General features: G+C 39.0%; 1 protein-coding gene across 1 annotated transcript in view; it reads right to left on the bottom strand.

The window, feature by feature from the left end:
* LOC136879338 (sodium- and chloride-dependent glycine transporter 2-like) overlaps nucleotides 1-24,538 on the bottom strand; it is a 220,077-nt gene that overhangs the window by 9,439 nt on the left and 186,100 nt on the right. The window contains exon 8 of the mRNA XM_068229075.1: nucleotides 19,041-19,269. Coding sequence (XP_068085176.1) covers nucleotides 19,041-19,269 — 229 coding nt within the window. The remainder of the gene's footprint in view (nucleotides 1-19,040; nucleotides 19,270-24,538) is intronic.

Below are 24,538 nucleotides of genomic sequence, written 5' to 3'. Positions count from 1 at the left end.
ATTACCAACGTTGATAACCATTAATCCCAATCTCGCGACCTTCTCCATTGTACGCTGCCCTCTAGAATCTGTTTGAGGCATGTTCCATTCTACTGCTTGAGCATTAAAATCACCAGCAACAACTAGGTTAGTGTTCATCCCTTGCAGAGTATCTTCAAGCCCGCCTAGTTTTGTCTGGAAGTCAGAAATAGCCTCGTGCAGGGTAAAATAACAGCTGACAAAAATTACCTTCTCAACTTGGACCCAGACAAAACCATCTCCGCATCCTTGTTTTATAACTGAATATTTTCCAAGGTCTGGTACCCATATCGCAGCTGTCCTTAGATTGTCTGAAAACCAGCCTGGTTGATCTCTGTCTTGATATTGTTCGCTAAGAATCAAGATGTCTGCTCCTACCTCATAGGTCATCTGCGTCAATAGATCATTGGCAGTTAGACTCCTGTGTATATTGGCTTGAAGGATCTGTACCATTCACCACTGCTTTTTGGCCTTTTCTAGTGCTTCACGAAACACAATACACTTGCCTGAGCCAAGAGCATGATGTCGGTTTGACTCTTCAACACCCATATCTGGCTGCGGCTTTTCGTATGACATATCCTATATAGAAGAAGAAAACCATCTACAGACGAGCTAAACTTAGGCACTACAACACAATACAATACAATGATTAAAACGGAATGCCGCCAAATGACAGGAACAGCGGGACTGAGAGAAGCTGAGAAATTCAAAAGAAAGATCCTTCGCAAAATAATGGGTCCAAAGATTGTGGATGGACAGTATAGGCTGCGAGGAAGGGAAGAACTTTACAGAGAAAATGAAAGGCTAACTGAGTCCATGAGAAAACGGAGACTTAAATTCTATGGGCAATTATTCAGAATGGATGAGAAGAGACTAACGAAAAGGATTTTCACAATACTAGACAGCAGACCTAAAGTGTCGGACAAATGGTTCAGGGAGGTGAGAAAGGATCTCAAAGAGGTGGGACTAAATTCAGAAGACATCTTAAACCAAACAAAGTTTAGGTCAGTGATCGACAGATTTCAGGGATTCCATGACGAACCAAAACTTAACCGTGGATGGACGGAAGAAAGAAGACAGGCTGCCAGAGAGAGGATGCTGAAGTTCTGGGCTGTGAGAAAGGCTTCCAGAAACATGTAATTGTTATCTAACATGGTCTCTAATGGCCGTAAACGAATATATAATAATAATAATAATAATAATAATAATAATAATAATAATAATAATAATAATATAATAATAATAATAATAATTTTTTTTTTTTTTTTTTTTGCAAGGGAGTGGGAAAATCTTTCATAAAATGCTTGTGAGGGTCCACACTCAACAAGTGTGTGGAGATTCTTACCCACTAAAAACCACACTCCCTTTTTCCACGACGTTTATCTCCGCCCCAGAAACCGCTCTCATATTACTTCAGGACGGATGTCGTGCTTAATGCATCTTGTGCTTCATCTTCCTTCTTCTGCTTTACTGTCTGTCGTAATCATCCAGGTCCTTCTTTTTCTGACGCAGAATACTTTCTATGTACTGTAGATTGCCACCTGGTCCCAAGATTCTTGATTTCGTAGCATTTCTGACATGATTGCTTCTGGCGTCAATTCTCCCTGCATAACTTCTAAGCATCTTCTTTGTGGCAGCCAATGAACACACACAAAAAGTATGTAATACGTCATCGATATCACCGCACTATATACACACCGGACTAGTTGCTAGCCCTAGCCTATGAAGAAATTTTCGTAAGTAACAATGACCTGTCAAGAACTGTGTGAGATAGTAGTTCACTTCACCATGATTTCGGCCAACCCATACGCCCAGAGAAGATATCAGTCTTTTTGTTCATTTCTCTCTAGGAACATTTTCCTATCTTGTTTGCCATCGTTGCATTCTGCGACTAAGAGCCAAAACCTTTGCCCTTTTCCTTCCTAGCTCTTCTTGTGTGAGCCAAATTTCTCGTCTTTCAAAGGCAAACAAGTCAATAGGAGCTACTGCTGCTACTACTAGAATCGCAGTTTCTGATACTGTACGATATGCGCAAGCAATTCGCAAAGCTGTTCTCCGTTGTACAGCTGCAATTATTTTCCGATATTTCACAATTTTTAAAGATTCAGCCCAAATTTTCGAACCGTATAGCAGTATCGACTGAAAAGTCGACATGAGAAGACGCCTTTTACTAGATATCGGTCCCTTGATATTTCCCATGAGTCTACTCAGTGCAGTCATGGTTTTTGTTGCCTTATCTCTTACCTGTTGGATGTGGTCCCAATATGTAAGCTTAGTATCAAGCGTTACACCAAGATATTTTGTGCTCCCAGGTGTTTTGATGGCTATCTGCCCAATCTGCATCGGTACAACAGTATTAATCCTTTTCCTCGTCAGGAGGACAATTTCCGTTTTATGATCTGCGAGTTCTAACTTGTGATTTATCATCCATTCTTTGACATGTCGCATCACCTGATTCAATTTAAATTGAACCAGCTCTAGGTTACGGGTTACTATCACGGCAGCTACATCATCAGCATAGCCCACAAGTTTTACATCTTCTGGCATCTCCTGCCGTAACAAACCATCATACATGATATTCCAAAGGTGTGGTCCGAGAATTGAGTCTTGCGCTGCACCAGCTGTGAGCCGTTTTCTTCTCTGACCATCTTCCATGTCGTATTTCAATGTACGGTCTTTCAAATAGTCTCGCAGTATATTCTGTGATATTCTGGTAGTTTGAAAGTTTCTTGTAGAGCTTCCAAAATATCCCCCCATCTTGCCGAATTGAAAGCATTTTTAACATCTAGCGTCACAAGAATCATCAGCTTTCTAGAGTATTGATTACCCATTTGAGCTCATTCTGCTATCTTCACCACTTACTTCACAGCATCTAGCGTTGAGTGACCTCTGCGAAATCCGTGTTGTTGGTCAGATAGGTCGCCAGCTAATCGGACTGCTGCTAGTATTCTCGGTTGTAGTAGCTTCTCTAAACCTTTCCCGGCAGCGTCCAGTATACATAGAGGTCTGTAACCCCCAGTTTTCCCTTTACTGATCAGAACCAATCTAGCTATCTTCCAACAAAAGCTAAAAATTCCCGCTTTCAAACAATTATTATACATTCTCAACAGCAGTTGAGGACAATTCGACTGCCACCTTTAGTACTTCCGCTGGAATACCATCTGGTCCAGGGGCTTTCTTATTTCTAAGGGAACTAATTGCTGTTATCAGTTCTTCAGTTGTAAAAGGTGGTACATTATCTAGTTCTTTCTCAGCCTCATCATCAATCCTCTCTGCATGATCAGGGAATAGTATGTGTACTATTTCTTCCATGGTGCGTGGATCCATGATAGGGCTTGGTAGCATCCCGAATTTCTTCATGACAATTTTATACCCTAATCCCCAAGGATTTTCATCCACTTCCTTAGACATTTCCCGCCACTTGTCAGCTTTACTCTTTTTAATTGTATTTCGCAGTCTTTTCTTCATAGTCTTATACTCTACTGAGAGAGCTTCATCGTTATGTCGTGCCCTTTTTTGTCCTTCGTCTGAGTCACAGGCATTGTTTCCTCAGCTCAGCAATTTCTTCATTCCACCAATATACTGGACGCTTGCCTCTCCGTTGTTTGATTCTGGTCATTGATGCGTCGCATGCTTGCTGAAGGAGTCTCATGGTGTGTTCCATGCATTTATTAGCAATTATGCTTCTTTTGCCTCTGTGACATGTATCCATCATACAGTCCATTCTGTATTACTTCGTGAAATATTTCTCTATCCATAGTGGCTATGTTTCATCTTTCTGGCTTGCGCGTGGTAATCCTTAGATTCGGAGTCTCTTGAAGTACCCGAAAAGTGATATACTGATGATCGCTTCCAGTATATTCTTCAATTACTCGCCATTCAGTTATCCTAGACGCAATGTCTTCAGAAGCAAAGGTTACATCTGATATAGTTCCCTGACAACCTGGCCACCAAAAGGTTGTCACATTACCAACGTTGATAACTATTAATCCCAATCTGGCGACCATCTCCATTGTACACCGCCCTCTAGAATCTGTTTGAGGCATGTTCCATTCAACTGCTTGAGCATTAAAATCACCAGCAACAACTAGGTTAGTGTTCATCCCTTGCAGAGTATCTTCAAGCCCATCTAATTTTTTCTGGAAGTTCAGAAATAGCCTCATTCGGGGTAAAATAACAGCTGACAAAAATTACCTTCTCAACTTGGACCCAGACAAACCCATCTCCGCATCCTTGATTTATAACTGAATATTTTCCAAAGTCTGGTACCCATATCTCAGCTGTCCTTAGATTGTCTGAAAACCAGCCTGGTTAATCTCTGTCTTGATATTGTTCGCTGAGAATCAAGATGTCTGCTCCTATCTCATAGGTCATCTGCATCACTAGATCATTGGCAGTTAGACTCCTGTGTATATTGGCTTGAAGGATCTGTACCATTCACCACTGCTTTTTGGTCTTTTCTAGTGCTTCACGAAACACAATACACTTGCCTGAGCCAAGAGCTTGATGTCGGTTTGACTCTTCAACGCCCATATCTGTGCAAATTATGCATCGTGGATTCATTTTGCATCCTACTGCCTTGTGACCAGCTTCCCCGCACTTAAATCAGAGTTTACTTCTGAACATTCCTTTACAGTTTCATGCTTGATGCCCATATGACAGACATCTAAAGCACCGAGGAACTACGGCCCACTGTCTTACTCTGCAGTATAGCCAGCCTACTCAGTGCCGATTACATCAAATGAGAACTACTTGTCACAGAGGATGCCAAGTCAGGAAATTTATGCTGAAATATACTTCATGTGGTGCATAACAGGGTTTATGTGATAAATACTCCCCTAGATCTGAGTTTTCATGTGATCATCATCACTTAGGAAATTGTGAATATGAAGAAAATGAAGACAAGTTGTGGGATCATTAGAATATAATTACCAGGTGAGTAGGCCATGTAGATAGGGGTGCGCAGCTGTGAGCTAGCATCCGGGAGATAGAGGATTCGAGCTCCACTGTCAGCAGCCCTGAAGATGGTTTTCTATGGTTTCCCATTTTCACACCAGGCAAACGCGGGGGCTGTACCTTAATTAAGACCACAGCCACTTCCTTCCCACTCCTAAGCCTTTCCAATCCCATTGTCGCCATAAGACCTACCTGTGTCCGTTTGACGTAAAAAAGAAAATAAAATTATCAAGTTTCAGGAGCTGGAAGAAACAAACCAAACCCCTTGGCACTACAGCCCTTGAAGGGCCTTGGCCTACCAAGCGACTGCTCAGCCCAAAGACCTGCCGTTATTCTTGGCCGAGAGGATTCGTCGTGCTGTCCACATGACACTTCGTAATCTGCAGGTCTTTGGGCTGAGCAGCGGTCGCTTGGTAGGCCAAGGCCCTTCAAGGGCTGTAGTGCCAAAGGGTTTGGTTTTCTTTTTTTCAGCTCCTGAAACTTGATAATTTTATTCTTTTCCTTTTTACGTCGCACGGACACAATCAATCAATCAATACTGATCTGCATTTAGGGCAGTCGCCCAGGTGGCAGATTCCCTGTCTGTTGCTTTCCTAGCCTTTTCCGAAATGATTTCAAAGAAATTGGAAATTTATTGAACATCTCCCTTGGTAAGTTATTCCAATCCCTAACTTCCCTTCCTATAAATGAATATTTGCCCCAGTTTGACCTCTTGAATTCCAACTTTATCTTCATATTGTGATCTTTCCTACTTTTATAAACGCCATTCAAACTTATTCATCTACTAATGTCATTCCACGCCATATCTCCGCTGACAGCTCGGAACATACCACTTAGTCGAGCAGCTCTTCTTCTTTCTCTCAATTCTTCCCAACCCACAGATAGGTCTTATGGCGACAATGGGATTGGAAAGGCTTAGGAGTGGGAAGGAAGTGGCTGTGGCCTTAATTAACCCACAAGTGGTAGCTAGCCGAAATGTAACGTGAGTGGTCGCGTGTGAGACTTTCTCTCACATTAAGATAAACATGATATTTTTCACAGTTTTGTGGGGTGTAAGGCTGAAATTTACTACTGAAATGAAACGCAAGTTCTACCTTATATATTTTAGATAAAAATGAAATGATTAGCTGTGTGTGTGTGTGTGTGTGTGTGTGTGTGTGTGTGGGTGTGTGATGTGTGTGTGAGAGAGAGAGAGAGATGGCGTATGGCTTTTAGCGCCGGGAGTGTCCGAGGACAAGTTCGGCTCGCCAGATGCATGTCTTTTGATTTGACGCCCATAGGCGACCTGCGAGTCATGATGAGGATCAAGACGACACATAAACCCAGCCCCCATGTCAGCAAAATTAACCAATTAAGTTTAAAATTCCCGACCCCACCAGGAATCGAACCCGGGACTTCTGTGACCAAAGGCCAGCTTGCTAACCATTTAGCTATGGACCCGAACATGATCAGCTGTTTATTAAAGACACAAATTACTACTTAAAATATCATATGCAATGTACATACAAATAACTTCCGTCCTGAAGTTGTAAAAAGTAAAATCTCAACCATGCATTATATCTAGTAATATTTACGTACAAAGCAAGATTTCTGAACACAATAACATTTTCTAAAAAACAAGAAGTGCTTATGATAATACTAATGCGTACAACAGGAGTAAGTTTCCCGCTCCACTTCAAACTAACACCAACGTCATTAGTCGCGCGATGAGAGAAACTCTCACACAGTGTTCACGGACACATAGAAACCTTTGTTCTGACTAAGGGAAGGGGTGCTTACACTTCAAATGTGAATTGCCCTACTCACGACAGTTATAAACTCAGCTAGAAGAGGGAACAGTCACCTCCCTTTCATCATTGTGAGGTAATATCACAATAAAAAGTAATGTGAGAGAAAATCTCATATAGCGACCATTTGCGGGTTAAGGTACAGCCCCAGCATTTGCCTGGTGTGAAAATGGGAAACCATAAAAAACCATCTTCAGGGCTGCTGACAGTGGAGCTCGAACCCGCTATCTCCTGGCTTTCTAGACAGGGGCTGCCATCCCACCATCAGAGGCTGAGTGGACCTTGAACCAGCCCTGAGATCTAGGGTAAGAGGCAGGCATGCTACCCCCACACTGCACGGCTGGCTCCTAATCAGTTCACACAGAACAATCATTATGTCGGCAAATTTCCTTGATTTTTATGTTTTATTGCTATTTCTCTAGCAAGCAGTTTATATCTGGTATGGTTATCTGTTGGGTTTCCTGTTCTGTGTTGAAATTTTAAGCATTTGCACAGTCATATCATGGAACACAGATGATATCTGTTAACTGAAGAGTGTTTTAGCACCGAGTCTGCTATAGCCTGGACGGTGGATTCAGATGTTTTAATTTTCCTCAAAAACTCCAGAGTTCCTTTAAGTACATTCAATTTTTGGTATTCTCACCATAGTCTAACTTCCTTGCAGCATTCACAACAGGATAATATTTTATTCCTGAAGGTTTGACTTTCACTGATATTCTTCCCATCCTCTGACTTTATTTTGCTTTTGAGAGGTAGGACTAACAAGGAAACACATACATGTGTTACACTCAGAACCGGTTGAAATTTGGTGGAAATATTTATGGGAGGCAGTAGAATGATAAGGTGAAAACTCCATGTGCCCAGCACAAGTTTAAACGCCAAAATTGAGTAAATAAATAAATAGTAATCAAATTAAAAGTGCCGCGGTAGTATCGGGGTGTGGCAGAGAGATAGGGAAGAGTGAAGCAGCGGACGTAAGCCAACCGGGTTGTGTCGAGCCGCTCCAGCAGCTAGGCAGCGTATAGTTATTGCGTTCCCCTTAACTTCTCGATCAGATGTGTACAACGTAAATATGAAGACAGCGCATCAAACGATTGTCTGCAAGGACGATGTTTAAACAATGATGCCAATAAGGTTTGGAAAATTCATGCCCAAGTTATTTTTACTCGTAATTAGTGCAAAAGCGATTGTTTACAAAAAAGTGGACAAGGCACAGATAGTGCGTGCACCATGCACATCTTACAGTACTGACGCTTTCACAAGTATTACATAGATTATTGGAAGGTTCTTCTTTGAAACAATAATCAACTGAATTAACAAATTGTGAGGTTCTCTTGTTAACATAGCCACATTTGTACCAACTGAACTGCCACATGCTATGAAAACGCAGAGAGGAGAACTGGTTGTGTGTCAAAGATTGCACTTTTAATAGGTTGTTCATTAAAAGTGCGTTGATGTCAAACAAATTTAACAAAATTAAATCATATGAAAGACGAATAAATTGCTTCCAAATGCAGAAGCCCAAAACATCTAACAGCTGGATAAGTCCAGTGGCTCCTTTCAGAATTGTTTGAACATTAATGATTTTCTTACTCCCAACTTCAGCATTTAAAATATTTTCCTCTTTCTGTCCAGTCCACGAATCGAGAACTAAAACACTGTACTCTGGTACTAGCTCACAATAAACATCCCATAATTATTTCTGCACAAGTTCTTTGGTCAGTTTTCCAGACTTTGAAGGCAAAGTGTACAAATTTGGTGCGGTAAATAGGTTGTTTTCTATATTAGGACTAAATTTACTATTTTTTTCTTTCAACACCACCAGGAAACTTTGGCAGGGGTTGTCCATCTCCCAAAATTATTAGCTGTATTGTGTAGTTATGAGTTAGTGAATTCATAGATTGTGCTCCCGCTAATATGAATTTTTCCCCTCGTTCTTTATGGGTCCTGCCAGAATGGAACTCTTCATGAAAACCAGACTGATCAGTATTAAACACGCACTCTGGGCTGCGACTTTCTATTAATTGTGACACTTCTTCCACAAACAGTGTCACGTTACAATTAGTATCTTCTTGTTCAAATTGGTATTTTTTAGATACGAATTTGCAAATCTTTCTTGATCAAATTTTAAATTTCTTTTTAAAACTCATTACCCAAGAATGAGATGCTTGAAACATGTTGTAGCTAACTAGATGAGTGCACTTTAAAGCCCATGTTTTTATATTTATATCGTGAACAGTTTTGTTTCGTCTATTTTCTTTGAACTTACGATAAGTCTTCTTCGTAACAAATTGATTTTTTTTCTCCCATTGTGCCACCGTTTTCCAATTGTTGCTCCCACCTGTAAAGCTCTTCCCGGCACTTTAATTTACAAAACCTGTGTTTCACAGATGTGAAACTCCTCTGTTTCGCCAATATTTGACGACCTTCTTCTTATAAGTTATTGGGATTAGGCATCGTCCTGCTGTTGTTGTGGATGCAGGCTTAGGAGCAACATTTTTGGACATGGGTTCAAATAACGGTGTTACAATATTGTCTTTCTCAAAAACAAAGTCATCATCTGACATACCCAATATGCCATCCAGTTTGACTGTCACATCAGTATCCAAAACCCTGTCGGCAATTAGACCTGTAAAACGGAGACTAGAACGCAATTCCTGTGAACGCTTGTTTTTCTCTTAAAAGTAAATATATATACATAGAGTGATCTACTTTTGATATAAATCCAATCCCAAATTCCTTTCATCTTCAGAAAATGGAGTGTCTTTTTTGTCACACTCTGCAAAACAATTCTGAATGTACACCACTACATTTCACAAATTGAATTACTTCTATAGCGGGCGTTTTGTTGTATCTAGGTGTAAAAAAATCAGTTATTACCATACAAGGTTAAAGTAAATACACAGTTACCATTCATAAAAATGACTATAAGAACGTCAGATTCTACCTGTCTTTGTAAGAACGTTGTCTCATCGGACGACTAATCACTGTGCACCTCTTGATCTGCTTTGATGTCTCTAATCGGAAGATACACTCGCTGGCTGAATGGTCAGCATACTGGCCTTCGGGTCAGAGGGTCCCGCGTTCAATTTCCGGCCAGGTCGGGGATTTTAATCTTCATTGGTTATTTCCAATGGCTCGGGGGCTCTGTGTGTGTGCTGTTCCCAACATCACTGCAACTCACACGCCTCACATAACACTGTCCTTCACCACAATAACACGCAATTAGTTCCACATGGCAGATGCCGCCCACCCTCACCAGAGGGTCTGCTTCACAAGGGCTGCACTCGGCTAGAAATAGCCACATGAAATTATTTATCGGAAGATACGAGGTATGTGCGAACTGCGGTGCAGTAAAGAAGATTGGCCAGAGGTGGGTGAGGGGGTTCGTCATTCATTCAACTCGAGCGAGCAGCACGACTATACGCTGCCTGGCTGCTGGAGCGGCTTGACACAGCCCGGTTGGCTCACATCCGCTGCTTTGCTCCTCCCTACCTCTCCGCTACACCACGATACTCCCGCGGCACTTTTAATTTTACGACTATTTATTTGTTCAATGTTGGTGTTCAAACTTGCGCTGGGGACATGCAGTTTTCACCTTAGCATTCTACTGCCTCCCACGAATATTCCCACCAAATTTCAACCGGATCTGAGTGTAACACATGTATGTGTTCCCTTGTAAGTGCAGGCTAGTTTACATTTGCAGCCAGTATAAGAGACTCCTCTACTGAAATCCAGTCAACAATATGGTATGTGTAGCATAGAACTCATTTTTTATTAAACTGCTAGGGTTAATGGCCCAAATGGTTGAGGCACTGGCCTTTTCTAACCCCAACTTGGCAGGTTCGATCCTGGCTCAGTCCGGTGGTATTTGAAGGTGCTGAAATACGTCAGCCTCGTGTTGGTAGATTTACTGGCACTTGAAACAAATCCTGCAGGACTAAATTCTGGCACCTTGGCATTTCCAAAAAAAAACTGTAAAAGTACTTAGTGGGGCATAAAGCCAATACCATTATTATTATTATTTATTAAATTACTTTACTTAATCTTGTCCTTGTCTACCATCCACTGTTGACATTTTGCAGAAAGTTCACCATTCTTTCCTTGTTAAAGATAGCTTGTTGGCTCTTTCCCATGCTGTGTTCCGGCCTCCTACAACTTCTTCTATGGCTTCATTTTAAGTCCTACACAGCCTTTCTCTGGATCTCTTTTATCAAGTCCTTCTCAATGTGCTTCCCATGCCTGCTTGGAAAATTGTTTGTCATCCATCCAGATCATCCATGTTGAACTATTAAAGTACCCAGAAGAGAAAATTCAACTTATAAGGCCTGATAGAGGTGATCACAATTCAAATTCCTATTAATGCATGTGAGATTTTTGAAATGACAAATCACGTCCATGCGTAAGTTTCCACATAAATCTGGAAGTCCTGTGGCTATGATCGCAATATCAACACTGTCATATATTACAGATCTACTTTAAATAAAAATCAACTTGTTATCAATCAGTCCCACAGAGAACACAGGTATAAACAAGAAAGAATTAACATTACCACTGATGCTTTCATGGCCTGTACTTATAGACATGATATAGGCTTTGGAACTTATGCAGTGTCAAGAAAATAAGGTGAAATTCTTTACTTTCACAGAGAACTTAGCTCTGTGTCTTCAGAAGAAAATCTTGACTGTTCACAAGGAAGACATCTCCAAAAATGACATTTGAATTTAGACATTAGTGATAGAAATGGAAGTGGTACGTTCATTCGTCACCAGATGGCTCACTGTACATGGTCCAGCACTAGCATTCAAAGCAGAAGATGACAGAACTATCAGAATCAGTCTGAGAGGGAGTCACATAACAGAGGTACACACAGATATAAACAAGAAAGAATGAATGTTATCATTGATGCTTTCATGGCTCATACTTACAGACAGCTATAGGCTTTTGGGCTTATGCCGTGTCAAGAAAATAAGGTGAAGGAATGTACAAAGGAACATTCCTCATCACCAGATGTTTCATTCCAGGCTTGTGTCAATGTCATCCTTTAATATGTGAGTACCTACATCAGACTGATTCTGATGGTACCGTCAGCCTCCGCTTCGAATGCTAGCGCTGTACCGCATACGGTGAGTCATCTGGTAATGAATGAATGTACCACTTCCACTTTTATCATTAACGTCTAAATTCAAACATCATTCTTGGAGAAGTCTTCCTCATGAAGTCAAGATTTTCTTCTCAAGACGCAGAGCAAAGTTCTCTGCAAAAGTAAAGAATTTCACCTTATTTTCTTGAAGTGGCATAAGCCCAAAAGCCTACATCATGTCTATAAGAAAGAATTATTCATTTGCATCTCACCTTTGTGATTAACTCATAAATGGGTGGTTGTGATTACTATTGTTTTAACACTCCAGTGGGTGCGCGGTTTGCCGTATCGCGAGTGGGTGCATGGAGGACAGGTGTTCTCCACTTTATTTTGCCATTTTACCCTATGAAATGTATATTTAGTGAGCATGATTTTTTGTTTTGGGTTAGGTAGGAATATATTAAACACATTTTTCATAAAAAAGTGTACTATACATAATTAGTAAATATGCAATTATAGTAAATCAAACAAAAATGTGTATTTGGTATGTTTATGTTTATGTTTATGTTTTGTTATGTTTTGTTATGTTTTGTTATGTTATGTTATGTTATGTTATGTTATGTTATGTTATGTTATGTTATGTTATGTTATGTTATGTTATGTTATGTTATGTAACAAAAATGTGAATAAGTATATGTTTTATGTTATAAATGACAAACCATAAAAATGAAATATTGTTACTACTTTCTAGTTTGAAAATACAAATTGGTTTCGTAGTATGAAAAATTAGAGTACATACCTAATTTTCCATTTTAGTAAAGCACAAAGAACACAAATGGAATGTTGAAACTTTATGAACTTTAGCTTATTCAATGCACCTTGCACAATACTTGTCATATTATCAGAACACACCCATGACACTTCACACACTTTTTCCTTGAAGTCTTGTTCCTGGCTCTGCCGCAGAGGTAGCAGCTTCCTTTCTCAGCCACTCCTCGGGGTGCTGGTTGAGGTGAACTTTTTGTCTGTCCAGTTTCAGCAGGATCCTTCCTCTTGTCTTTATTTCCTGTGGTATCATCTCTAAGCTTTGATTGTCTTCTTAGTTCTTCATTCTGACATAATATTTATTAATGCATCAAAAAAGACATTGATTTTTCAGAAATTTCATTAAGATTGAAGTTAGGGTTAAATCTTTGGTTGATATGTATCTGGATGTTCTCGTATACATATTGAGCATAATACCTTTATTGGCTATGTGCAAAAGTCTTGGTTTATAGAATTACAGGAATCAAGGCATATCACAGGTAAGCTATAACTTCCTGCCAGTGTTCAGTGAAACGTCAACACAATGTGACAGAGCATAGAAGACAGAGCCTAGACTCCAACAGGTATAAAGAATTGCCAGCAATTCTTACAGTCATTTTCTGTAATGACATTTTTCAACAAAAGCTCTGTCCTATGAGTAAAAATGGTTTCACCACATATAAACAAGAGGAGTTGCCTACAATTCAACTCAATAAATATTCAGCCCATTTTATGACTAGAACGTACTAGAACAATATTGTTAACTTTTTATCAAGAATGAAACAAGAGGTTTTCTTTGCCCACCTGGTGGCCATGATTGTTAAAGCGTCTGAGTCTAAATGGTATGACACCATGGTTAGCCAGTTTGAGTCTCGCTGGTCAAAAAAATCTCATCATCAGAATGCAGGCCAGTAAGGTAGGGGAAGTGGTGGTATACAATTTCTAATCACTAGATAGCATGCCAAATGCCTCAGTTACATTCCAAACCTCTCTGCAATGCTCATATTGAGTGAGGGCACATGATGCTGTTGATGGTGATTCGTCCATCAGATGGGGATCTAAAGCCTAGAGCAGACCCCTGGTGCTATTCAACAGGAGTAGGCTATGTACCAGCACTGCGTTTCACCCTCTCACTTCCTAATATCATATATCACATCATTCCTTTCATCTCATTAACTCCTCTGATGAGGTCGATGTCAGGAAGGCCATACGTAAAACTAGTTACAGAGATTCATCTCACTTCATACCCGACCCTTTAGAGAAGTAGGACAAGGGTTGGATATCTAACAAGAGGACTTTTTAAGATAGTCATACTAAATTGCTTTTTTAAGCATTCATGGCTCATTATCAGCACTTTAGTATCATGTCTGTATACAGTTCCAATAGTATTTAAGATGTCTTTGTCAATTCTTCAAGCTATATGTGCATGGCCCATTGAGGGCTAAAACATGTACTGGTAGAAAAACTTTCACATTAGCGTACTACATTTAATATTCACTTGTATTGTAAAGTTTAAATTGCACTGAGAAGAGGACCAATAATTCAAGAAATTCTCTTAAGAGTTAGTATTTATATAGAACTAGCAAGATACCCATGCTTTGCTAGGGTTTTATACTGAAATTTATCATTGAATTCTTAACATTTTATATATAATCTGCCAAAATTCATGATATGACGGCAAAGTTCCTCCCATTTTTCAATCTTTCTTTCCAGCAATCGATTTCGTACTTCCCGGGCTAGCTCCAGGTATTCCTCCTGGCAAGTTGGGTCCCTAAATCTTTGCCATCTTTTCCTATAAGCATTTTTAATATGGATCAAATCCTTGAGGAGATCTGGAGTGGTGCCGTCTTGGATGCCTTGGCCACTTTCTCGTATATTTTTAAAATTAAAATGTGAAATATTCCCTCTAATTTTCTGAAATATATAATAGAAGTTCTGCCATGTTTGTTCTTCATTTCTAAATATGAACATAATTCTAATTGTTATTCAGTAATGAATTATGATTATCAAAAGAGTGGCCGGAGTTCCCCCATGTTTTGGGGTAACTTCGGCCGCAATAAAAATATCTCTTAAAACGAAGTTTTCTTTGATGTAGTGTTACTTCAGCCACTGTGAATGTTTTTTAAAAGCCTGCAAAAAGCCAAGTATCAACAATCACAAACAAATTAAAATGATTTGTGGTGAAACAGAAGTATAGTGATCAAATTCACATTTTTCACAAAGAAGAAACTATTTCACTTAGCCTAAGCATACAAGCATTGTATGATGTTACAAATTACGTGTTGCATTGTGTAATTATTCATAATGGTACAAAAGATAATAAATAAAAAGTACGAAAATCATAAAGTCCAATAGTATGGAGGGAAAAGGAGATCGAAAAAGAAGCAATCTTGTAGACTGTTCTCATAATACACTGTCTCCTAAATTAGAAAATATCTGGGCCGTCAATCAAGTTCTCACTTGCGACTCATCCATGTCAACTGATTTCCGTCTATTTATCATTGAAAATAGGAACCGTCTTTCTCCTCCCTGTCGGGATAAACTTCCCCTTTATTGTTATTGTGGCTTTATTAATCTCTTCTAAAGCATTCTTGAAGTAAACAGGCTCGTAATTACAAAACCCGCGGCCGCGTAATGTTTTCCTGTACGTTCTTGGCATGGCCGAAGTTACCCCAGAAGTGGACAACTTTCATCACAAAACTATTCCCTGAAGAACCTATTTGAATAAAATGCATCAAATTAAGTTGATCAGTTACCAGACGTACTTACATTTTGATCCCATAAACCACTGGAATGGAGAAGCGAATGCTGGGGTTAGAGAACAGTTTGTTTTCTGCTGTTACCAGACAAGAAAATAGTCGGGGCTGCGAAAAAAATGGATTGACTCAAAAATGAGTCTGCCAATGTTCTTTGGATTACTGAGTTTTGATAGAGCATTCTATTGTACGTGCATTTCAGCTGTTGCAAGTGGTTTACTTTTTTCAGTTTAGGAGGCAGGAGAAAATAAGTATTGCTATTCGTCAGTGGCTGAAGTTATCCTGTATGGCCGAAGTTACCCCACTTTACGGTACTGAACCCACGGCCGGACTGCATTCATAGTCCTTACCCGGCCAGGACCCATTTCCAGCGTGGTCCGCACATTTTGACGGCAGTCCAGAACGTTATTATTATTGTTATTAGGGTGGGTGATATTAGGTGAATTTAGGTTGTTGTTGTTGTTGTTGTTGTTGTTGTTGTTATCATCATCATCATCATCATTGACATTCTAGACCCAGCAGCAAGATGCAAGACCACTACTTGGTGGTAAATTACATCTGCTGACAATGTGACCAGTACCATTGTGGCATGTAGGCAAGTGCACGGGATTTCTGGCAATACGAAGAAGTGAACAATTGCACGGTCAGTACCATTCCTATCATTTATTTCAAATGTGTTTAAATTTTTATTTATATGCCATGAGATTCTACTGTAATCTAGCTTTAAGTTCTCCAAATGAAAAAATGGTTCTTGAAAACAAACCCAGGAAAGATTAAAAATGATCGGTTTATGATCAGAATCAAGTACATTATGGACAATAAATCAATTGGTCTCAACTCCTTTTTCACCCCACTGCTGTTAAGTTGATCCCCCCTCCCCAAGAAAAAGAAGGCATGTTTCTTTAAGTTTAAAGAAGATTCCAAATACCAATGCTCAGTTTGTAAGTACCCCCATAAAAATAATTCTTTTTTTTCACTTCCATTCACACTCCCCCCCCCCTGGGGCTTTTTATTAGTGAAGGATCTTCTAAATACCAATTATCATGACTGTAACATCTTCAGTTTTTGAGATATGTGTCTTCATAAAAATAATTCAACTCTTTTTCACCCCCGCCCCCCAAGAAGATTTTCCCCCAAAAATACGTTTTTCTTTGTTTTTAAAGAAGATCCAAATACCAATTTTCACATCTGTAACAACTTTAATTTTTATTATATGTAAATATCCTCATCCAATTAATTCAATAAATTTTTCAATTCTTTCCCCCACCCTTCATTGGATTTTCCTGAATCAAAGGAATACATGTTTCTTTGCTTTTAAAGCAGATTCCAAATACCAATTTTCATGTCTGCAACATCTTTCATTTTTGAGATAATAGTGTCTTCATACAAATAACTAATTTTTCAATCCCCTCCCCCAAGTGGATTTCTGAAAACAAAAAATACATGTTTCTTTATTTTTAATAGAGATAAAAAATACTATTTTACACTTCTGTAACATCTGAAGTTTTTGAGATATACCGTAGACATGCTCATTTTAAAATTTCACCACCTTTTTAGTTCCCCTTAAGTGGAGTTTCCAAAAACAAATTACCTATGTTTCTTTACTTTTACAGGAGATTCCATATACCAGTTTTTACATCTGTAACATTTTACGTTTCTGAGATATACTGTAGATATTGTCATTCTAAAAATTCACCCCATTTGTCACTCCTGTTTAACCCCCATTAATTGGATTTTCCAAAAACAAAAAATTACGTATTTCTTTATTTTTAAAGGAGATTCCAAATACCAATTTTCAGGTCTGTAAAATCTGCAGTTTCTGAGATATAAGTGTCCTCATTAAAGGCATCCAACCCCTTTTTCACCCTCTTTCACCCCTCCTAGTGGGATTTTACAAAAACAAAAATTACATGTTTCTTTATTTTTAAAGGAGATTCTAAATAAGTTCTGAGATATAGATACACTGATTTTAAAAATTCACCCCCCTTTTCACCCCCTTAGTGACGAAATATCCAAAAACCCTCACTTAGCGAGCACCTACATTGTAACATAAATGTATCCTCAAAATTTCATTTCTTTATGTACAGTAGTTTTGGCTCTGCAATGATGAATCACTCACTCAGTCAGTCAGTCAGTCAGGACATGTTCTTTTATATACGAGTGCTTTTTTTTTTTTTTTTTTTTTCCGAACTCCGGAGGGTCATAAATGAAAGACAAGTGCATGTATCCAAATGAATTTATTACCAAATGTTAGGTACAAATGTGGTTACTTTTCAACATAATCACCACGAAGGTTGAGGCATTTGTCATACCTGTGGACAAGCTTTTCGATCCCCTCAGCACAGTATGTTACTGCCAGTGAGTTCAGATAGGCCCGAATGTTAGTTTGAAGATCTTCATCCTCCTGGAACCTCTGCCCTCCCAGCCACTTTTTCACTCCCGGGAAGAGGTGGAAGTCATTTGGCACTAAATCGGGACTGTACAGTGGGTGGTCAAAAATGTCCCACCGAAATTCCTCCTGCAGAAGTTGTTGGGTGACACGAGCACTGTGAGGGCGTGCGTTGTCATGAATGAAGAGGATTCCAGACGTCAGCATGCCTCGTCGTTTGTTCTGTATGGCCCTCCGCAGTCGTCGTAAAGTGAGGCAACAAACAGCTGCATTGATCGTAGACCCCGTTCCATGAACTCAACAAGCAACACACCCTTTTGGTCCCAAAAGACTGTAGCAATCGTCTTCCTTTCGTTGAAGGTTTGCTTAAACTTCTTCGGTTTGTTTGGTGAGTGCGTGTGCATCCATTGACATGATTGTTGTTTTGTTTCAGTGGTGACGTACGAAACCCAAGTCTCATCGCCAGTCAGAATTTTCTTCAACAAATCGCCACCTGCAGCCTCATAACAGGTAAGAAATGTCAACGCTGCTGTCATCCGGCGACTTTTGTGGTCATCAGACATCTTTGGAACCCATCGGGCGCACAATTTCTTGTAGCGCAGGTGTTCTGTTAGGATCTTGTAAACAGATGACCTTGAAACTGCAGGAAATTTCTCACACAACTCGCTTACGGTAAACCTTCAGTTCTTGTGAACCTCTCGGTCAATTTTGTGAACAATGTCATCTGTAGCAACAGACTTGCGTCCTTGCCCCCCTTCATCGTGAACATCGGTCCGGCCTTCTTTGAACTTCCTGCACCATTCACACACAACACCATCATCACTCAAAATGTTTGGACCTTTATACTCGACTCATTCGTTGATGAATGTCAGCTGCACTATTCCCTTCTGCTTGAAGGAAACGTATCACACTACGCACCTCACATTTGGCAGGAGCGTCAATAGTAGCGGCCATGTTTCCGTGCCAATACCTCGGCTCACACTAGTGTGAGGAAGTTGGCTGTGACCACGGGAAGAGGGTAGGACTTGCGCAGTCGCCTTCCATGCGCGAACAGTTCCCACAGCTTGTGTGGTTCTTTACCTGCGCAATCGGTGGTTGAAAATAAACTGCTTTCGTATATAGATCTGCTGCAAAACCCTGTAAAAATGTAATCTATCACGCCGCGGGCTAAATGCGGGCTGTGGCCACCAGTTGGCCATCACTGATCTATCTAATAATTACATCAGTCATCTACTATATATGCTCACCATAGACCCATGAGACCTCGATGACCTCCATAAAACCCAAGATGAAGATGGCCCAGTAAGCAGTGTTCCAGTCCACAAGGGTAAACAGATAGACTCCACCACTGAAGCACATTGGGATCGCCAGTACAAAACATGAAAGACAAATTGCACCGGTGACAGCAAACTTATGAGGTCGTAGCCACGGCCACACGTCAATAATGGATGTGCTCACTGTTTCAACTCCTGCAAACTGAACACAACAAAAAGTTTAGATAATGAGACAGTTTGGATCATTGGCTCTGAAAATATGAACTGCACTTGCTGAAGGAGATGGGTATGGTCAAATGATCATAAGTCTACCCTCAAGAAATCATATCATTTTAAATTGTAACAAGAATAAATCTGCAATTCAAAATTTGTAATATGGTTAGTTTGTCATTACTTCCCTTATAGATAGAGGAAGTGGCATTATGGCATCACAGATTCTCTCAGAAAAACATTTTACAGCATCCACAGCTGAGTGCCACTCAGCACTACCTGTATCATAGCAAACCTCCTATCTGGCAACAATGGGACAGGACTAGAGCTAGATAACTGATTTAGCCAGTTAACTGAAATTTTCTATGGACTAGCTCAAAAATGCATTATTATGTGACATGCCACACCAAAGGTTTTAATGGATTCAAGTAGAACTTGCTGGTGTCATTTCTGTTCACAAAAGCACATGGTTCTGAGCCCGGATTTTCTATGTATGACATGTGCCACTCTGTATTCAGTTCAATTTAATTCAATTCACAGAAGGTGGAACTTCTCTCCTATTACAGTAGAGTGTGCCTACAATACTTGTGTTCCTTTTATTTAACTCATTCCAGTCTGGGCCTTAATGTCCCTAACAAACGTTCTGGACCGGGCATTTTTAAGGATATTTAAAACATTATATTTCTGTACCTGTAGGAGATATTTGCATGATTCTTTTTTCTTTGTGCTTGTTTGAGCATATAGTTTTGAAAAACGCTGTTTGTATTATGTCAACTATCACTTGAGATTTTAAAACTGTTTATATATTATACCATGTTTTGAGAATGGAAAAAAGGTCTGATGGAAAACTAAGCAAGTACAGTTTTCTGAAATACTGTTATATTTGCCCTATTTTGCTAATACAAAATGTGCATTGCAATTGAAAAACAACAACAATAATGAGTATGATATAAGAAGAAGAATTTTTCATAATAATAATAATAATAATAATAATAATAATAATAATAATAATAATAATAATAATAATTAATAACAACAACAATAATGAAAATGGGAGCTCATATGAAATTTTATTTTAATTGATAAATTTTGTCAAAAGTTACTCAAATGCCAAAATATTGTTCCATTTACCACAAAGGACTTCTGAGAAAGAGAAAATACAGTCTTCTAAACAGACGACTATACTAATATGTGGACAATCTAACGTATTCACGCAAATTTGAAATAGGCGAGAACCTGCGCTAGGCCGTAAAACGAATTCCAATCATAATGAAATGTAAGAGGTTGTTTCAAATTCATGTGTCAATAATATGTTCATTTGCGCATAAACTTATAATATATCATAAAATATCGAAAATACCACTTTCGTCAAACACATGTTTGCCACGAGAAGCCATGTCTTAGAGCTCACTGAGTGACAACATTTACTGATGCATGTTGATCGAAAATATCTTAAATTCTCTGACTTAGACATATAATACTGCCATCTGCTTAAATACTCTTGTAACTAATACATTAGGAAACACAATGTAACCACCAGAATGCGTGCATAGCTCGTTCTTGATTTTTAGTGAATTGTCAAACCTTACTACGGGCTATGCCCGCAGCGCAGCCTGAGCATAATTTCCGCCGCTGCGAGCTATGCTCGCAGTTAGACCAGAAAGAGTTAATGATTTCACTAGTTTCAGTGAAGTGAAGAAGTTATCACAGGTAATATTTCTTCTTTAGTCTCCATGGCCCAGGCACAGTGCACCAGCCTCTCATAGCTGAGTTCTGTGGTTCAAATCCCAGTCACTCCATGTGAAATTTGTACTGGACAAAATGTAGGTGGAGCAGGTTTTTCTCCATGTACTCCAATTTTCCCTGTCATCTTTCATTCCAAAAACTCTCTCCAATATCATTTCATCTCATCTGTCAGTCATTAATCATTGCCCCAAAGGAGCGCAACAAACTTCGGCAGCCAGCACAATTCCTATCCTTGCCGCTAAATGGGGTCTTCGTTCATTCCATTCCTGACCTGGTCGAATGACTGGAAACAGACTGTGGATTTTCAATGTATTTCTTCTTTGATTGATGAAGGTCTCAGCAAGATGCAATACTACACGTTCACTTAAGAGTCCGATTGGTGGGTCACATTTCATCTTTCTCAAGATAGTGGAAAACATTTACAACATACTTGGCTTCCACACTGGCAGCCAGCCAAGATTTAATACCAAACTTGTCTGGTTTATTGGCCATATACTGCATAATTGGGCATCTAGCTTTCGACAAAAATAACTGTTCATCCATGGTGATGTTTCTACCTGGTTTGTAGCAAATAGTATAGTTAGATATCAATTTTCCCATAAAATAGTACAAATTTATCAGTTTACAGGTGAACCCTGCATACAGATCTTTCAATGAATTAGAGAAACATCATAATTTCCAGGAAGTGGTTACATGCCATAGTTTGGAAGAAAATTCTAGGACCCCATTTCTGAGACTACAGATCGGGAACATTCGTGTCATCTCCATAAGTTTATGTGTGTACGAAAGATCAATAAAAGAGTCCAATTTTTCCAAAGAAAGAGGAGTTCATTTGGGATTATCCAGAAATTCATGGGTTCTAATGTCAAGAACATATTTTTATGTGTCTTTATGAGACCTGGGATTTCTTTGAGTATATTTTGCTGTCCTTGATGGCCAGGTACACCTTGTAAATCAACACAAGTCTACATTGTTCCTTCCAAAGCAAACGCTTCCTCATTGACTGTCATGTGCTATCCATGTCCAAATATTGACTGACGACAGTAAACTCTCGGCTTATTACTGCTGATACTGTGCACATTGATCTGCCTTGGTATATCCTTCATCTGCAGAACACAGAACCAAACTTTCTTACACTGCACAGAATGACGTAAGTACAAAATGGCTTATGTCAAATATGCTTACATTTGTCATCAGCTGTTCTGCTGCTGTGCGTGCACCACCATTTCATTGGTATTCCCTTTGAGGTTGAAAGCTGCTGTGTGATTTCATTTTTGCATGAGGAATCTACAGGATCCACACTACTATAATCACTAACCAAACTACTTACATTTACGAAGCTATACACTTCTTCACAATTATCGAGGTCTAAATCACACCCAGCTTTATTGCCCAATCGTAATGGGGAATTGTCATGTAAATGGTTCAGAATTTTGACATCTGTCAGCAACATCATGAGACCATATTTCTTCTGGATTCCAAACAATTGGAAAATCTAGTTTGGATGTTACTACGAATGAACACGATGACTGACTGCTCATTATGACTGCATACTGTGGTGACACTTGAGAGCTTAACACATAAAATCAATAAAAGGACAGAATTTAGAACATGAAAATAAATTTCGAATCATTAAATCCATATTATAACATCAAAATTAAACTAGGTTAAATACACAGCAACTGAAGTCAGGATGTGGACTGTGGAAGGAACCCTACGAAAGTTATGGATCGCAGGACTTTTGTGGCCAAAACTTCAACCAAAGAATAATATAGTTAATACCTATTTATTATAAAAAACACCAAAAAAGGGATATAAAGAACACTAGTGTAAACAAAAGATACAAATACAAGCCCCGGTGTAATTAAGTTGCAGTCTTACAATGATCTTGCCGGTACTAGTCTACAAGAAACCTTTTGAAGTTTAGATGTGAAAGTGAATGGGACCATTATGTAGAGTAGGTTGATATTCAAAGAAACAAGTTGAAAATGTGAAGCGACCCCCTTTGCTGAAGAAAAATACAGGTCACAAGAACACAGTTTAAAATAAAGCAGAAATACTGAGGTCAAGCTAAGTGAGCAATTTAATTTTAAGGTATAAAAAGTGTTAGAAAAAGCTTGCCTCACGCAAACATTAAGATGGATATAAAGCACATTTACACCATTATTTTGTTTATATTCATATTGGTAAAATCGACAAGTAAACTCCTGTGACAAATTAAGATATCAAATTAAGTTAAGTGAAGTTAAATTAAGTACATTAGGAAACTGCAGAGTTGCTTACCCTGAGAGAAATCAAAGCTCCCCATCGAGCACAGGGCTCCCAGACAAAACGTCCGCTCTATATGATCCCGAAGACAGAATGAAGCTCCCTTGCGACATGCTTCCCACAGGTAGCCCGCACTGGGTGGTGCAACAGGAGACAGCACAGCAAAATTAATAACCAATAACTGCAGGACACTTCTCAAAGCTTGTCTTATGCAAGTCCCAGAAAAATCGACACGTGCAGTACAGGGAGTCACACAAATTCCAACGATGAAATTTAATACAATTTTAGACTCTCCAGACTTTACTTGAAGTAGGCCAAATACAGATACACTCTCAGCACACGTCACACGTACATTTGATTACTGAACAAATTTTCTTGTCAGTGTAGTAGCATCACTGTTTGCAAAGAACCAACAGCTGCATCATAGTAACAACAATACATTCTATAGACACTGCTGTAATAAAGTGTATAGTTACAGCTTGTTAAAATGATTTCCTGCTCTAAAAGAATGCTACAAAATTTTGATATGTACCTACAGCAGAAGCAGTCGAAATGACTGTCCAACAAAAGTAGGTATATGACCCCATAACACCAATCTGAAATGAGTAACAGGTATTTGAAGCTATATGCCAAAAAGTACACTTAAAATCATTAAAAGTCACCAAAGGATTTGTATGTCCTAACCCAATAACAAGAGTGATAGCGACAATAAAACTCACAATAGTCATTTTAATCGCTACAGAAAACCCAGTGTTAATTAAACACATACAATACGCCACAACTAGAACCTGGATTATATGTAATAAAATATGAGAAATATGTACATAAATATGTAGCTAAAATTGACAAAATATGTAGTTAAATATGCAATAAATAAAAAAAGTATTTAACTTATGATCTAAGCTTTTATTGATGTATTCTTGTACACACAAAAAAGAAACAAAACTGAAAAAAGTTTAAAGTGCAGATATTATTCAACCTCTAATTTTCCTTTGGAGGTGCTATTAATATAAATATTTTTCCAAATTTTCTATGGTCATCAAATGTCTTCTGTCTGTTAGGATGTTCTTATTTACAGAAAAATACCTTTCAACTTCACATGAAGTCACTGGCGCATATTTCAAATGAGGACTGTTACTGGAAGATACGTTCTCATTCTCTGGAAGCTGTTCAGACTCAACATTAAGTACTAGGCATACATACGAAAACATTTTGTATTCTGGGTTTGTTTTTAATACATCATTGAA

This window comes from Anabrus simplex, chromosome 8 (assembly GCF_040414725.1).
Source record: "Anabrus simplex isolate iqAnaSimp1 chromosome 8, ASM4041472v1, whole genome shotgun sequence".
Classification (NCBI taxonomy): domain Eukaryota; kingdom Metazoa; phylum Arthropoda; class Insecta; order Orthoptera; family Tettigoniidae; genus Anabrus; species Anabrus simplex.
The sequence above is the reverse complement of the archived record's forward strand: the minus strand, read 5'-3'. Positions and strand labels throughout refer to the sequence as shown.